The sequence below is a fragment of the Ziziphus jujuba genome, chromosome 1 (assembly GCF_031755915.1).
Source record: "Ziziphus jujuba cultivar Dongzao chromosome 1, ASM3175591v1".
Classification (NCBI taxonomy): Eukaryota; Viridiplantae; Streptophyta; class Magnoliopsida; order Rosales; family Rhamnaceae; genus Ziziphus; species Ziziphus jujuba.
The window spans coordinates 44,273,244-44,290,236 of NC_083379.1; the positions used below are offsets into that span (position 1 = coordinate 44,273,244).

Sequence of the window (16,993 nt, forward strand, 5' to 3'; positions counted from 1 at the left end):
ACCCTGCATTTTTATATTAGTATTATTTCTTGTATTCTTTTTTTGATAAAAATTATTTCTTGTATTCAGTTTCTTAAGTTTTCTTGTTTGTTAATTTTATGTATTTTACGTTCTTTTTAAGTTGATTCACTGTTTTACTAGTTCCTCCTTGTGGCACTGAGAATGATTTTTCTAGTTTGAGTAGTTAGAGAGTTTTGTCTGGTTCTTTACAGGGTTTTTTTTTTTTTTTTTTTTAATGAGTCAGTAAATATCCTGCATATGATAGCTTCTTGTAATATAGTTTTGTTTTTGTTTTCTAATTGGGATGAGCATATAAAGCTCTAGCTTTTCTAAACCATATGGAACCAAAGGCTAAGTCATACAGAACTGAAGGGAAAAGCCATAAAAAGTTTGAGGCTTCATGTCTGCTAGCAAAGAGCTCTGACATCTCAACCAATGAAAGCAAACTGTGGTGCACAGAAAAAAAAAAAAAAAGATAAAAAAAAAAAGGGGAAAGAAAGAAAGAAAGCAAGCAGAAGCGGAGAATATGGCAACCTCCAGAAAAAGCAGAAGATGAAAAAAAAAAAAAAAAAAATCTTAAAATAAGTAGTGGTCTTATTTGAGATTTATACACTGTGTTGTATTTTCCATAGTTTTGCAAAGCATATGGAAAAAAGAAAAATACAAGGTTCAAGCAGAGGGCAATGCAGAAGCATATCTACACTGGTCCTAGCATTTGCCTCAATCCATCTCATGTTGTGCAACTGAGGAATTATGTGTCTTGGACAAAGTTGTTGCCGCATACAGAGGCTAGACAGCAGAGAAAAACGAGAGAGATCATTTGCTAGCATATAATATGCTATAAAGATAAAATAAAAGGTACTATAATTGTCAAAGACAAACGAGGAAAATTGAACATACACTCAGATTTAAAACTTTGTTTCCCGGTATTGATTTGTTGTTGTCTCTGTTTGATTAGGTCCTGTGATTTCATAATCATGTAAGAATAGCTGGGTGAAAACGGAAAGAATGAAAAAATGGTAGGAAAGAAAGCTGTTTCTTTACACTTGTGGAGAAGTGGATAAGATCTGCACGCCAACGTTTGTACCAAAACAGTTTGCCATAGAGTGGAAAGAAAGAAGAGTAGTGGACAGGATGGAATACCTTTCCCAAAGAGTAGAAAGAAGAGTAGTGGACAGGATGGGTTGAGTTCTTCGCTGGCAGGCTTGAAGCCTTCAACTTTTCAGTGTGGCAGTTGACAATCTCCTCCTGCTGAGCCCTGGCTATAAATAATTGTTTGTTTTGCCCTGATCCATATTTTAAATTGTTTTATTAGAGAATATGTTGACATGGCTTATAACTATGAGATTTATAACTATGAGATACATAAGTTTATGTTTACCTTGCAGTGAAGCCTTCATAGTCTCCTCATTGGCTACTGTTCTCACGCTCTTTTTTACAAATTTTGATACATATCTAAGAGGCACCAACAGAATGGGAAATCAATTGCAACAGCATAAATTCAGAAAAGAGACAGATCAATAATCTTAAAACTTTAATATTCAACCTATGTATAAACCGGTAAACAATCGAAGAATAGAATTTAGAATTTAGAATTTGTAATAAGAAAAGAATACAAGTTGCTACTTAATGCACTAAACAGCCAAGAAAGATATGAACCAGGGGAATCTCTTTGAAACATCTAAAACCTATATCTTAAAAATAGCATTTGCTAAGATAGGATAACAAATAGTCAAGATATATCAGAGTGATAAGGAAGAAAAATAGGAACAAACAAATAGAGGGGCTTACATTTTCTTCCCCTTAAGCAGTGTACCATGTAGAGCATTACGAGCAGTCATAGCAGATAGTTTAGAATCAAATTGCACAAAACCAAAACCCTTGCTGTTGCCATTCTCTGAGGCGACCTTGCAAGATAATATCCTCCCAAACTTGGAGAACATGGACTGCAATTGACTACTGGTGAAGGATGGGTGAAGGTTTTTAACAAAAAGATTTGCAATACCCGTTTTTCTTGTCAATGGGTATCTCTGCGACCACATAATTCTCATTGATTGTCCCTTCAGCTCCTTGTGATTTAGAAATGTTAAAGCTGTGGATGCTGATCAAAGCAGAGGAGAAAGTTAAGAGTAAATTACGATAGCTATGCAAAACTATAAAACTCTTACAAAATGAAAGTCTATTCAATTTTTTACTAAAGATTCAACAACAACCATTTGATTTGACAAACAAAGTGGGCAAATTCAACCATCATACAAACTAGAAAATCACCACCAATTTTATACAGAGCACAATTTTGCATATAGAAAGAAGTTGTATTGACAAGAAGAGGGACAAGCCATTCCATAAAGAGCAAAAAACAAAAAACAAAAAGATATTCATAGAAAAAGAAGAACCGCAAAAACCACAATCACCAAAAGAAAGTAGAAGGAAATAAAAACAATAAACAGAGCAAAGTTCCAAGTTTTAATAACAAACAAGAAGAAGAATCACCTATCAATTCTTGAAGAACCGAAAGGACACAGAATAGATTCAATCATTCAAGGTTGAAGAAATGAAGAATAAAAAACCCATTTCACAGAGAACAATTTTGCATATAGAAGCTGTATCAACAAAAAGAAAGACATGACGTTTCATAAATAACAAAAAATAAAAATAAAAATAAAAATAGGAAACAGAAACTCATAGAAAAAGAGAAGCAGCGCAAAATCCCCAAACACCAAAAATAAAATAAAAATTGAATGAAAATTTACTCAATTTTTTTAGAAAGATACGATCTAGCTCGTTATTTCTAATGGCAAAAAAAGGATATTTAGAACATATTTTATTAATGTTTGATTATTAAGCAAGCGGGGTAAAAAAAAGGAAAAAAAGAAAGAAAAAAAAAAGAATAAAAGGGAAAAAGCAACAAGACCCATTCGATTTCATAAAGAAATCATCAACCAATATTATACAGAGCACAATTTCGCATAGAGATGTTGTATCAACGAGAATAAAGCATGCCATTCCATAAAAACAAAAAATAAATAACAAACAGTGACAGATACTCATAAAAAAAGAAGAAGCGCCAAAACCCCAATCACCAAAAGAAAACAGAGCAAATGTCCAAGCTTTAATAACAAACAAGAAGGAGAATCACCTATCGATTCTTGAAGAACCAAAAGTAAATTCATTCATAGTTCAAGAAATGAAGAATCCAAACCCATTTTACAGAGAAGGATTTCGCATATAGAAGCTGTATCAACAAGAAGAAAGACATGACATTTCATAAATAATAAAAATAAAAAAATAAAAAAAAAAAAGAAAAAGAAACAGAAACTCATAGAAAAAGAGAGAAAATTCCTTGCTGTAATAAAAAATAGATACATAAATAAGCAAGAACACGAATCCCCTATCATATTGTTGAAGAACCAAAAGGCAAAAAGAACAGATTCAAAGTTGCAGAAACGAAAAATCAAAACCCATTTATTGAGAGAGAGGAAATTAACAATAAAGAAAATGTATGTAGAAAGAAAAGGCGTTGTGGAAAAGAAAGAGAAAGGAAAGAAAGAGGGAAGCGAAGGCGATCACCATGTAACGAAGTGAAGAAGTTGACGTAGGCGTAGCGAAGGGACTCGCCGTTGAAAGAATCGCGGCAGAGACGCAGAGAGGCAATGGGACCAATTAAACGAAATGCATCCATTAGGTCTGCTTCGGTGACTTGTGGGTCCAGGTCTCCCACATACAGAGACCATATCCGATTATCCGCCGGCGGTGCTGGCTTTGACTCTGTTACTCTCACCGGCACGCCGAACATGTACTGTATCACCATTTTTATTCTTTCGAACCCACTCAGAGAGCTTTCTCGGAGAAAAACCAAAAAGCAAGTTCCTACAAAGAGTCTCCTCAGAGAGAAAGAGAATGACTGATTGTTGTAACGGTATGGGGAGTCAGGCTCAGGCTCAGGCTCAGGCTCAGGCTCAGTTGCTGTCTGTCTCTATCTCCGTACTACGGTACTTATTTATATATATCTCGACATATTTTATTTTATTAATTTTACACACACATTTTTGTCATCATCAAACGTGATTTTTTATATAGATGTAAAAACAAAACTATTGATATATTGATAAATCGGTGTGCAAATAAAATCATATACCTTTTTTTTTCTTCAATAATAAAATCATGCACCTAAATCAACTATTTCTTCATTAAAATAATTTGAATGCTTGGCTTAGTGGCTGTACATTTTAAAGATTAAACTTGTAATTTTGTGTTCAACTAACAAAATAATAATAATAATAATAATAATAATACAATATAATTGTATGCAATTGTAATTTCCAACATTACATAATACAAAACAGAAGATTTTACAAGGAATGTGGGAAATATGATCATTTATATAGCTAATAAAGCTTTCATGATGATAATCAATGCAACATATACATAGGCAGGCTGAGCAAAGTATATACAAGAAAATGGGTAAAAATTTTCCTTCCTAGCTCTTTATTTCCAGTATATGATGCAAAAATATTTCAAATCAAACAACAACAATGATATTTCTAAAGAGCTGAACCACTAATTTTACAAATACTAACTAAAAACTCTAGTACTCTATTGCCATAAAGTAGACTGAACCAGTAACTCAAAGACTGATCACTTATTGAAGAAGCTTTCGGCTTTTGCAAAATTTGATTCTAGCTAGTCTTTCTGACAGTATTATGTTACACTCTACTTCATTGGTTAATTTTGAAGCGTGTGAAATAGCTGTATATATATCATATATATGAACAGATGAAGAGAAAAAACCTTTGCAGATGGGAATTGCTATTTGTCAAAAAGAACTATGTGATCTTCTTCTTGTTAAGTTGAGTGATCCATGACGAGCGCCTTTCAGAGCCGTTGCATATTTCACCAACTCGGATTTCTCAAAGGAATCTGACTCCTGCTCATGTTGATCTTTGAGTGTTGATCTCTTATACACAGGAAATGATCCCAAATTGCTATCTGTTGGAGTACAATCTATATCCTTACTATGTTCTTCTTTAAAACTCTTTGGTGTGGATAGATCCAAAGAAGCCCTAGATGAACACTGAGTTGTTGCAAATCTACTACTTTGGCCCTCAATATCTGGAAAAAATCCTGTGAACGGACTTGAACTGCACCTAGGTGAATCACAATCTTCTATGGATCCAGACTTTTCAGTTGACAAAACCTGGTTATTATGATGATTGTCTTTCCCACGTAGAAGTTTCCTAAGCTTGCTGAAAATTTTGCTCTTGCTTGAAGTATTGGTTTTGGTAGCCAACGAAAAATCAGCAGAAGTTTCATCCAACTCTCCAGAGTCTGAAAGAAAGGAAGCTTGGGAGGATGACCATTGGTCAGAATCAAAATCCAAGAGGTTGATCCCCTTTTCCCCTATCCCATCACTCTTTGCATATTTAAGGATTAGTTGCTTGGCTTTTGCCTCAGATTGGGGGCTTAAGCTCTTGCTAAGGTCCCTTGCCACAGTTTTACCAGATTCAGGCTGAAAATTCCGTAGTTCATACCTTAAGCAAGCATTTATCCACCGGAGATAAACCAATTCTTCAACATCAGCACATCGATCTGCTTGAAGTTGTTCAATTTTCTTCCCCAATTCTTGATTTTCTTGTCCATGATATAAATGTCCATGATTTGATCTATTTGTTTTGTTGGGTTTGTGAGAAAGTTGTTTCGTATGGGTTTGAAAATTCTTGGGCAATTCCTTATCATTGTTTAAAATTAATTTTTTTTTTTTTCAAAATTGAATTCCCCATGAATTTTAAGATTTTTGATGATTTTTGGTGCTGGATTAGTGAAAAGGAGGTGAAAAAATATGAACCGGATCAGAAAACCCGTTTACAGGTAAAATGGGTCGAATTTGACCCGGTTGGAGTTGAAGAAACGTTAAAAATGGCTAAACGGGCCGAATTTTGGGTTAATGGGTCTGAAATTGGGTACTGTTGGATCTGGCCTAATTCAAAGGCCCAACCCAGGTTAGAACATGCTACTATTCAATCCAAGGCCCAAGCCCAGAACAGTGGCCCAATTGGTATGGGCACGCCACGTGTCTCCATGAGAGAGCTCCACGTGGCATATGAACAATGACACTGTGCACAGTGGCTAGGTAACGTGGCGAACCGTGGAGATGCCACGTGTCGCACTAGCAAGGCCACGTGTCGACCTGTCACATGACGCGTGTCGTCCTCTGAGAGTGCCACATATCGGATCATTGAGTCGACACGTTGTGACCTATTACAGTTGCCATGTGTCAATCTTCCGTGGTGCCACGTGTCAGAATATAACAGCACCACGTGTCATCGCCTTAAGTATGCCATGTGTCACGTTGTGAATGAGCCAGGTGTTGGCCTCCGAAGACGCCACGTTTCGGTTGGTGGGAATGCCACGTGTCGGCCTCTGTTGATGCCATGTGTCGGCCTGCGGGTGCACACGTGTCAGCCTCTGGTGACGCCACATGTCAATAAACAGTATGTGAACAATGCATATGAATAGTAAATTTTGTGGGTGTATACATCAATTTTGTGGGTGTATACAGAAACCCTAGAAAATCATATTGTTTGTGTTTTCCTATTGGAAATTGGTTGGAATTAGTTTGTTAAGATAGAATAACAACTAATTGATTTCTGGTTTTTGTGATTTTACAGAAATGGCAAGTGGAGATGTGCCCGTTGCACAAATGGCAAAACAGACTCCTGTGGTTCAAGCTCCTCTTACTGCAAGGCATACAGAAATACCTGAGAAGTTTGATGGAGCGGATTTCAAAAGGTGGCAACAGAAGATGTTGTTTTACCTGACTATATTGGGCCTTGCAAGGTTCTTAACCGAGGGCACACCATCTAGTCTTGAAGAGAGTGACAGAGAAACTCTGATGGCAGTGGATGTGTGGAAGAATTCCGATTATTTATGTCGGAATTATGTCCTTAATGGCTTATCTGATTCCCTATACGGAGTGTACTATAACGCGAAGTCAGCGAAAAAGCTGTGGGAAACTTTGGACAGGAAGAACAAGACCAAGAATGGTGGATCCGGAAAGTTTGTCGTAGGCAGATTTTTGGACTATATGATGGTGGATACTAAGCCACTAATGAGTCAGGTACATGAGTTGCAAGTGCTCATCCAAGAACTTCTTGCTGAAGGGATGATCATTAATAAAGTCTTTCAAGTGGCTTGTATGATTAAGAAACTACCTTTAAGCTGGAATGACTTCATAAATTATCTTAAACACAAAAGAAAGGAGATGGATATGGAGGCTCTTGTTAGCAAGCTTCGCATAGAAGATGATAATAGGAGATCTGACAGGAGATCCATGAAGGCCGCTGTGAAGGCCAATGTTGTGGAGCATAGGAGTAGCTCCAAGAGTCAAAAGAAGAAACCTGGAATGAGTTCCAAGTTGGGGCCTAAATAAGGCATCTCCAAAAAGGCCAAGTTCCAAGGAAAATGCTTCAATTGTGACAAGATGGGTCACAGAGCGACAAATTGTAGATTGCCGAAAAGAAAAAGGAACAAAGAGGCACGGATGATGGAGCACATCACAAGAGAGGTTGATGATATTGACCTAAGCGCTGTTGTCTCTAAGGTGAACTTAGTGGGTTCTAACCCAAGAGAGTGGTGGATAGATACAAGTGCAACCGACCACGTGTGTACAGATAGGAGCATATTCACCTCCTTCGAACCAAAGGCAATGAGGAGAAGTTGTTCATGGGTAACTCTGCCACATCGGAAATCCAAGGGGAGGGCAAGATTGTCCTGAAGATGACCTCTGGGAAGGATCTGACTCTAAATAGTATTTTGTATGTACCAGACATTCGAAAGAATTTGGTGTCTGGATTGCTGCTAATCAAACATGTTTTTAGATTAGGTTTGTGTCAGACAAGGTTAGCTTATCCAAGTATGGGATATTTGTGGGAAAGGACTATGAAGTCAATGGTATGTTCAAATTGAATGTAATGACTGTAAAGCCAAAGTTTATTAATAATAAAGCTAGTACTTCTTCCGTTTACTTGCTTGAGTCATCCATTTTGTGGCATGGTAGATTAGGTCATGTTAATTTTAATTCTCTGCAGAGGTTAATTAACTTGAATCATATTTCCACGTTTGATATTGATACCAAACATAAGTGTGAAACTTGTGTAGAAGCGAAATTAACGAGATTATCATATCAAACAATTGAAAGAAATAATGAACCTCTAGATTTAATACATAATGATGTATGTGATTTAAAGTTTGCACCGACTAGAGGTGGTAATAAATATTTTATCACCTTTATTGATGATAGCACAAAATATTGCTATGTGTACTTGTTTAAGAGCAAGGATGAGGCTATAGAGAAATTTATTATCTATAAAACGGAAGTTGAGAATCAACTCACTCGCAAAATTAAAGTGATTAGAAGTGATCGTGGTGGAGAGTATGTAACTCCATTTGGAGAGTATTGTGATCAACATGGCATAATACATGAAGTTACTCCACCATATTCGCTGCAATCGAATGGTATGGCTAAACAGAAAAACAGAACTTTGAAAGAAATGATGAATGAAATGCTGTTAAGTTCTAGAGTACCTCAGAACTTGTGGGGGGAATCCGTTTTGTCGGCAAACGACCTTTAAAATTAGGTGCCCCGTAAAGATCAGGTGAAAACACCTTATGAACTTTGGAAAGGAATACAACCTACCTATAAATATTTACGAGTGTGGGGGTGTCTTGCTAAAGTTGTGGTACCTACTCCTCAAAAGGTAAATATAGGTCCCAAAACAGTAGATTGCATCTTCATAGGATATGCACAAAATAGTTGTGCATATCGGTTTCTCGTGTATAAGTCAGAGATTCCTAATATACACAAGAATACAATAATGGAATCGAGAAATGCATCATTTTTCGAATATAATTTTCCGTACAAAGTTGAAGAAGGACCGAGTTCATCTAAACAAACTTATGATGCTATCAGTGATGATAATTATGATAGTGATCAAAATCAGGAGATCGAAGGTAAGACTGAAGTTGAATTAAGACATAGCAAAAGAGTAAGAACGGAAAAATCCTACGGTCCGAATTTTCTTACTTATATGCTAGAAAGTGAACCTCAAAGCTTCCAGGAAGCTGTTAGTTCTCCTGAATGAAATTTATGGAAAGAAGCCATAAAAAGTGAGATTGATTCCATCCTGCAAAATCATACCTGGGAACTAGTAAATCTTCCTCCAGGTTGTAAACCGTTAGGTTACAAATGGATATTTAAAAGGAAGATGAAAGCAGATGGAACAATAGATAAATACAAAGCAAGGCTTGTAATTAAAGGATACAAGCAACAAGAAGGCCTTGACTATTTTGATACTTATTCTCTAGTGACGACAATAAATTCCATAAGGATGGTACTGGCGATTGCTGCATTGCGGAATCTTGAAGTACATCAAATGGATGTGAAAACAGTCTTTTTTAACGGAGATCTCGATGAAGAGATCTACATGGAGCAACCTGAGGGTTTTTCCGCACCAGGACAAGAAAAGAAAGTCTGTAGATTGGTAAAGTCCTTGTATGGATTTAAACAAGCTCCAAAGCAATGGCATCAAAAATTTGATAGTGCCATGCTTAGTGATGGATTTAAGATAAATGAATGTGACAAGTGCATCTATGTAAAAGATACAGAGGGATATGTCATTCTTTGTCTGTATGTAGATGACATACTCATAGTAGGTAGTGACGACAATATGGTCCAAACTACAAAAGCGATGTTGAAATCCAAATTTGATATGAAAGATATGGAGCTTGCAAATGTGATTTTAAGGATGAAAATCACGAGGACTTCAAATGGTATCATTCTTAGTCAAACGCATTACGTAGATAAAATACTGGCTAATTTTAGTAAAGATGACATTAATATAGCCAGAACACCCATTGATGTGAGTTTACACTTATCTAAGAATAAAGAAGAGAGTGTAGCTCAAGTGGAATATGCAAGGGTGATTGGAAGTCTGATGTACTTAATGAATTGTACAAGACCAGACTTAGCCTATGCCATTAGTAGACTAAGTAGATACACGAGTAATCCAAATGATGAACATTGGAAAGGAATTGTTAGAGTATTAAGATATTTACGATATACTCGTGAATGCAGACTGCACTATACGAGATATCCTGCTGTATTAGAAGGATACAATGATGCTAACTGGATATCAGATATAAAGGATTCAAAATCCACTAGTGGCTATGTATTTACATTAGCGGATGCAGCTGTAACATGGAAGTCCTCAAAACAAACAGTGATAGCTCGATCGACGATGGAATCAGAGTTCATCGCATTAGATAAATGTGGAGAAAAGGCAGAATGGCTACGTCAATTCTTAGAAGTCATTCCAAGGTGGCCTAAACTTGTGCCAGCTATAAGTATACACTGTGATAATCAATCTGCGTTTGGCAGGGCACAGAATATTATGTATAATGAAAAGTCTAGACATATTCGTCGTAGACACAATTCTATTAGACAGTTAATCTCAACTAGAGTTATTTCGATAGACTATGTAAAGTCAAAGGATAACATTGCGGATCCGCTAACCAAAGGGTTAAATAGAGAACTAGTTGAGAAATTATCGAGGGGAATGGGATTGAAGCCCGTGAGTAAATTCGGTACGATGGAAACCCAACCTAGTTGACTGGAGATCCCAAGATCTAGGTTCAATGGGACAATGCAATTGTAAAGACTGGTATGAATCACTGTGGGGGTTAATCCTCCACCCATTCCTATGATGAAACAGTGATAGATAGAGGTTAAGCATGAAGTATGCTTTTAATGATTCCTAAAAGTGTGTGTTTAGAAATCTATGCATAGTTATGCTGATTACATTGGAAATAGGAATCACCTATGTGAGAGAGAAGAGTGGCCGCTTCAAAGGAGAATTGTTAAGGATGCAATTCTTTAGAAACTCTCACAAAACAAAGCAGGTGTTCAAGGCCAAAATGAATACAGCAGTGAAAACTGAAGTGTACCAGGAAGGAATCTGTGTGAACTATGTTGTCATTTACACAAACGACGAAATGGTTCAAAGATATCGCATCTATCATTAGTCAGTAAAGAAGATATAGTTTCACAAGGGAAGGTTCAAAGAGTAATATCTACCTATCCTATGCAGATTCCAACTGCATTGCTTTACCATCAGAGTCTTGCATAGTCTTTAGAAGTCAAATCATTCATGTGGGGGATTGTAACGTGTTAAGGAATTTGAATGATTTGGAAGGAATTTGAATGGTTTGGACGGTTTGTAATAGTGGGCATTAAATAAAATTTATTTTGTTGCTGTTTTGGGTTTTTGGAAAAAGGAAAGAGAAAAAGAAGGAATAGAAAGAGGCTTTTTTGGGGTACGAGAAAAAAAAGGGATAAGAGAGTAGGAAAAACGATTGTTTTTTTTTTATTCTTGTTTGAACAGTGAAAAAATTTTTGAAAAGGTTTGCATTTAGAGAGTGGTAAAGCAAAGGTATACCGAGAGTTCGAAGGGAAGCTTTGGAGGTACTACGTCCAAAAGTTTAGACTCTGTTATATCCGGGGAGACAACCGTCGGGAAACATCTGCACCGGTAGGATGGAAATTGTCTTAAGAAAACTGTGGTACCACACAGGCCTCAGACAAATTCATCAAAAGCAGATCGAATACTAAGGCTCACAGGTTTCAAATCTAATCTTTGATTTGTTTATTTTCCTTGAATTTTGTTTACATCTGTAGATCCACATGTATATACATATATTCATATTATATTCATATTATTTTCTAATATCTCCATGGGCTACTGTACCCATGCTCTTTTTTAGAAAATTTGATACATATCTAAGGGGCACCAACAGAATGGAAAATCAATTGCAACAACATAAATTCAGAAAAGACACAAATCAATAATCTTAAAACTCTAATATTGAACCTACAGTAAGGTACAATATATTAATGTTTATTTAAAAGTACTTAGTTTGGTTTAATTTCTTAACGGGATTCAAACACTCCACTGGGTGGAATTAATTTAATTAGGAGCCCTCTAACAAAATTTATGTTTTAGTTTTGGTTTACTTAATTATGTGTGGTTTGTTTGATTCAAATGTTGGTAATAAATTAATGTTTTAGTTTTGGTTTACTTTTAGTTACTTCATATGCTTAATGAGTTCTTGTTCTTATTACTACTAACATACATTTGAAGTAAGTAATTTAAAAAACAAAAAAAGGCTATGTTAAATAATTATGAGGATTTTCTTATATGGATAAAAGATTTCATCTATAAATTAGAGGTTTAGTTTGAATTTGGAAACACATTAAACCATCTTATTATAAACATCATTGAGAAATTATATTAAGAAAAAGAGAGTGAAAAGAAGAGAGAGGCATGGAAGGTGGAAACACAATGTTAATGAGAGTTGCGATATTGATTTTGGTGATGAGCATGGTTTTATTATTGGCGAGTGCAGTGGAGGTAGATCATGCAGTTGAGATCTCTTCAACCGCTGCGGTTCACTCCAAAAACAGACTTTCTGGTCTCAAATGTGGCCTTAAATGTAGGTGGAGTCCTAAATGCTATGACGATTGCATGCGTAATTGTAAGCATCCTTCTCCTCTCCATCACTCTGCTCATGATCGTGCACACTCCATTTTCTCCAACCATTCACAAACTACTGGTAATTATATACTATTTAATACCCATTAATTGATACCTAATCATCTTCTTTTCTATTTTTTGATTTAGTTTTAATAAGTTTTTAATGGAATTATTATTATTATTATTTTTTTTTTTTTTTTGGTGTGCATTTTGGTTGTCAATTAATTTCAGACGCTTCTCATGTGATGGAAACGAAGGATTCTTGCAATGACAACTGCTCTAACACAACTAGTGGCCAGCCCTGCTCTGCCACATCACCATTATTATTATTAATAAATAATCCATCTCTTTAAGATGACACAAAGTACATAATGGACTGGGATTTTTGGTTAATTATGTTAATTAATGAATCGTATAGTTTCTCAACATACATATATTGTTAATTTGTCCACAACTCACTTTGGTCTATTGCTGTGTTTAGATTCTTGCTTTTTCAAATTGATATAATTGGCGATGAATCAATAAATTACAAACTAGTTTTGTGAATATAGTAGTAATTAATAACTGGAAGAGTTAGGTGATGATCAGAAGAAAATGATATATTTCACCCAATTTGAGTATAATCAGAAGAAAATGATATATTTCACCCCATTTGAGTATACTATTTCAAATTTTTGCTTGGGCAAGATCCAAAAACACTAGTTAACTAACTATATTCACAAATTAATCGATATTACCCAAAAAAAAAAATATATATATATATATATATATACACCACCATGATTTAATCATTAATATAACAAAGGCTCAATATCGAAATTATATGTTTAAAGCATATGCCCAATCGTAATACTTATTAAACTAAAATGTATCAACAAATTTATGTCATTTGAGTTGTTATTTGCTTTATTGAAACATGATGGTTATGAACCTTATGCAATTGCTAAGTAATAAGTTTCAATGAGGAAAAATAAAGTGATACCATTTGATCTTTGTCTAACCGACAACAAGCTTTCTTTTTTCTTTTTTTGTTCTCTAATTAATAACTTTTATTTGTTTTTGGTTATTAATTAATAATTTTTATTTGGTTTGCAGTAACATTTGTGAATCAAATGAATGCACAATTTTCTTTTATCCGTGGTCATGGGTCTTTAATGTCTGAGTTCTCCTCCTTCTATCCCAAGCTTTGCCCAGAAGAAGCCTTGTCCGGTAGTCCAATATATACATATATATACGGTTCATGGACGATGTTTTCTTTCAGAGTATTTGTTAGATCATATCACCCAACAAAACAATCATTATCAATAATATAATCTTTGTTAAAAAATAAAAAAAAATATAAATACATCATTATCAATTGTTATTATATTTAAAAAAAAAAACACATAACTAATTACTTATGATTTAGATAAATAAACAAAAATAGATGCAGTTTGAGTATGTGTTAGACTATGTGAATCATTATCTTTGTTATCAATAATATAATCAAATGTTGAAAATTACAATTATTATCAATAATACAATCTTTATTAAAAAATAAAAGAAAATATAAATACATCATAATCTATTGTTATTATATTTTAAAAAAAGTATACACATAATTAATTACTTATGATTTAGATAAATAAAAAAAAAATAGATGCAGTTTAGTACGTGCTAGACTATGTGAGTCACTATCTTTGTCATCAATAATATAATCAATTGTTAAAAATTACAATCATTATCAATAATATAATCTTTGTTAACAAATAAAAGAAAATAAAAATACGTCATTATCAATTATTATAATATTTTAAAAATTAATTACTTTTGATTTAGATAAATAAATAAAAAAATAGATTCACTTTGAGTATGTGTTAGACTGTGTGACTCATTATGTTTGTTATCAATAATATAATCAAATGTTGAAAATTACAATCATTATCAATAATATACAACCATTATCAATAATATATTCTTTATTAAAAATAAAAATATATATAAATACATCATTATCAATTGTTATTATCTTTTAAAAAAAAAGTAAATATGCACATTATTAATTTTATTATGATTTAGATAAAAAAAAAATGCAGTTTGAATATGTGTTAGATTGTGTGACTCAACAAAACAATCATTATCAATTGTTATTATTTTTTTAAAAAAAATAAATATACACATTATTAATTAATTAATTGGGACTTAGACATTAACCATTAAAGATAGATTTTTGCGTTGAGTGATTTAATAACTTTCGAATTGAGTGTTTGTCAAATTCATGTCATATTGATACCAAGCTAATACCCTCTACAAATTCTTAAAGCTGTAGGATACCTTTTTTTTTTTTTAACTCATATCTAAAAGCTATAATTCATGGTGCTCAAAATCTAGTGATCTTCTTTTTATTAAAATAAGGAGCTATAAATTTCTAAAGAGGTCTGTTGGGGTTCGAGTTGGCAATAAATTCTCTACACACTTCTAAACCGAAACGAATTCAGCACCATAAGTTCATTTTTACAGATCTTACCCAACCCTTAAACATGATTAACTTGAATTAATTAATTATAACCACAGTTTTCTTTTTGAAGAAGTTCAATAGATACATAAAATGATTAAGACACTCCCTTTGTTTCAAAATCACAGTTTGATCCGAACCACTAAAACTGTACAAGCGTGGTTTGTTACACACTTATTATTAAACTAAAAATAAATAAATAGTGTATAAAGTTAATTAAATTAAAATACATTAAAAGCAAACATGTGCACGGACACATATATTGTAGTCTTTTTTTTTTTGGGTAGGAAGGGAAGGTTGTATTAACCAAAAAGAGGAATAAATCAGGGAAGAATCAAATCAGACAGCAGCAGAAAGACCACTATCCTGATTAACAACCTCTAAAAACGTATCAGTAAGCAAAATAGATGGTAATCAACCTGAACAACAATTCACAAAATTCCACCTAGCAAGTAGGTGAGCTAATTTGTTGTTTTTTCTTGGCACCCAAGCAAAGGAAATAGACTATGTGGTATGTGGTAGATTTACATGAATTTTTATTAGTTAAAGGATAGCCTCTTTTGCATATTTTTTAATTAAAAAAATATATAAATTGTTGATTCCATCATCCAACATGATTGTTCAGTGCTGCATAAATTTGCTCCCCCCTATTTAAGGTTCAATAGTGGGGGAAGCTCCAAAAACCAGGATTTATGACAATCATCAAATATTATGTAATGGAATTTTTTATCTACAACATCCTCATTTTGGATTTTTATTTTCCTTCTTTTAAATATGTTTTTCTTTTCCACTTTCGGTGCTACCAAAATGTGAATTCTACAATCATTTCCAGTTATAGCCATGAAAATATGGTCTATTCTGCAGTTTTGGGCCAAAAAAAACATTCAGCAGAAAAAATTAAACATTTACTTGAATATATGAATACATTTATATACATTTTCATTTAAGACAGTTATTTAAAATACTTAAAAGTAGGAACAATGCATTTTTTTTTTTTTTTTTTGTGTTTTGGTTACTTTGCCAAAGGGAAAGAGACTGAATGGTAATTATGTGGGTATGATTGTTCAATTGCATAACGGATGCGATAATCCCCTGTTTTTGAGTAATTATGTTGAAGAAATATTAATGGACTGGTTTATAGTTTCTCGACATGTATATATATATATATATATATAATATTGTCTTTCAGCATATTGCATTAATAAACTTTTGTTTAATGTTGAAATTCTGAATTACTTTTGAGTAATTTAAGCATAAAATTCAAAGTTTAATTAACGCTTAATAAGGTTGGCAAACTTAAAGGAGTTGTATGGATAGGGAGGCAGGAAAATTGGGCAGAGTCCAGAGTGGCTTCACTTCCTCCAATGGGCTGCCTTCCAGCTGCAAAAACCTTATTTGGTTTTCATGAAAATGGGTGGTTCTCTAGCTTCCACAGTGATTCGATAAGAAGCTCAACTCCTCTGCAGTCAATCTCAAAAAGCAAATTCCTGGTCTTAAAATTGTTGCGTTTGACATTTTCAAGGTCCATATGTTATGCAATTTGCTTGTAAACCTTGAAAAGATGATTCGGCTTATTACCAAATTATGTCTAGTTATATGTAACATATTTGACTAAAAATATAATTGATTCATTATATATTTCAATCATTTCCACGTAAGCTGCTACAAATATCTTTACGGTTGTTGATTTTGATTAATCTTCCTTTTCGATTTGCTTTCTTCTGGTTCGATCCTCATCCATATGATTATGATTTTTGATAATGCGAAAATTATTTGTGTAATTAATAATGCAATGATAATAGAAACATAAATCATCTCAAATGGCTTTGTCAATTGCTTAAATTTTTTTACCACACATCATACATAGACATTCATCTAAAAAAAATAAACTATATTATTATTTATTATTATT

The 16,993-nt window shown here is 33.7% G+C and overlaps 2 protein-coding genes across 2 annotated transcripts; one reads left to right on the plus strand and one right to left on the minus strand.

The window, feature by feature from the left end:
• Positions 1-574: 574 nt before the first annotated feature.
• Positions 575-5,113, minus strand: LOC132799319 (polyadenylate-binding protein 6-like). Its single transcript, XM_060816255.1, has 7 exons — positions 4,792-5,113; positions 3,571-3,870; positions 1,792-2,101; positions 1,382-1,455; positions 1,144-1,286; positions 901-961; positions 575-789 (listed from the first exon to the last, which is right to left on the minus strand). Exons 2-7 carry the CDS (start codon positions 3,809-3,811, stop codon positions 752-754), a joined length of 867 nt encoding a protein of 288 aa, XP_060672238.1. The 5' UTR covers positions 3,812-3,870; positions 4,792-5,113; the 3' UTR covers positions 575-751.
• An 803-nt stretch (positions 5,114-5,916) lies between these two features.
• On the plus strand, positions 5,917-7,429 carry LOC132800550 (uncharacterized). Its single transcript, XM_060814493.1, has 3 exons — positions 5,917-6,055; positions 6,669-7,117; positions 7,205-7,429. The coding sequence occupies exons 1-3, from the start codon at positions 5,917-5,919 to the stop codon at positions 7,427-7,429; spliced, it is 813 nt and encodes a 270-aa protein (XP_060670476.1).
• Positions 7,430-16,993: the final 9,564 nt, after the last annotated feature.

What these genes read in the sequence shown, in the direction of transcription:
- LOC132799319 (XM_060816255.1), bottom strand. Translation starts at nt 3,811, where the DNA reads ATGGTGATACAGTACATGTTCGGCGTGCCGGTGAGAGTAACAGAGTCA. An exon ending in CTGCTTAAGGGGAAGAAAAT is followed by an intron (nt 1,456 to 1,791) that starts GTAAGCCCCTCT and finishes GGTGCCTCTTAG; the next exon opens with ATATGTATCAAAATTTGTAA. An exon ending in CTTTCTACTCTTTGGGAAAG is followed by an intron (nt 962 to 1,143) that starts GTATTCCATCCT and finishes ATGAAATCACAG; the next exon opens with GACCTAATCAAACAGAGACA.
- LOC132800550 (XM_060814493.1), top strand. Translation starts at nt 5,917, where the DNA reads ATGGCTAAACGGGCCGAATTTTGGGTTAATGGGTCTGAAATTGGGTAC. An exon ending in CCAGAACAGTGGCCCAATTG is followed by an intron (nt 6,056 to 6,668) that starts GTATGGGCACGC and finishes GTGATTTTACAG; the next exon opens with AAATGGCAAGTGGAGATGTG. An exon ending in CTAAGCCACTAATGAGTCAG is followed by an intron (nt 7,118 to 7,204) that starts GTACATGAGTTG and finishes TGTATGATTAAG; the next exon opens with AAACTACCTTTAAGCTGGAA.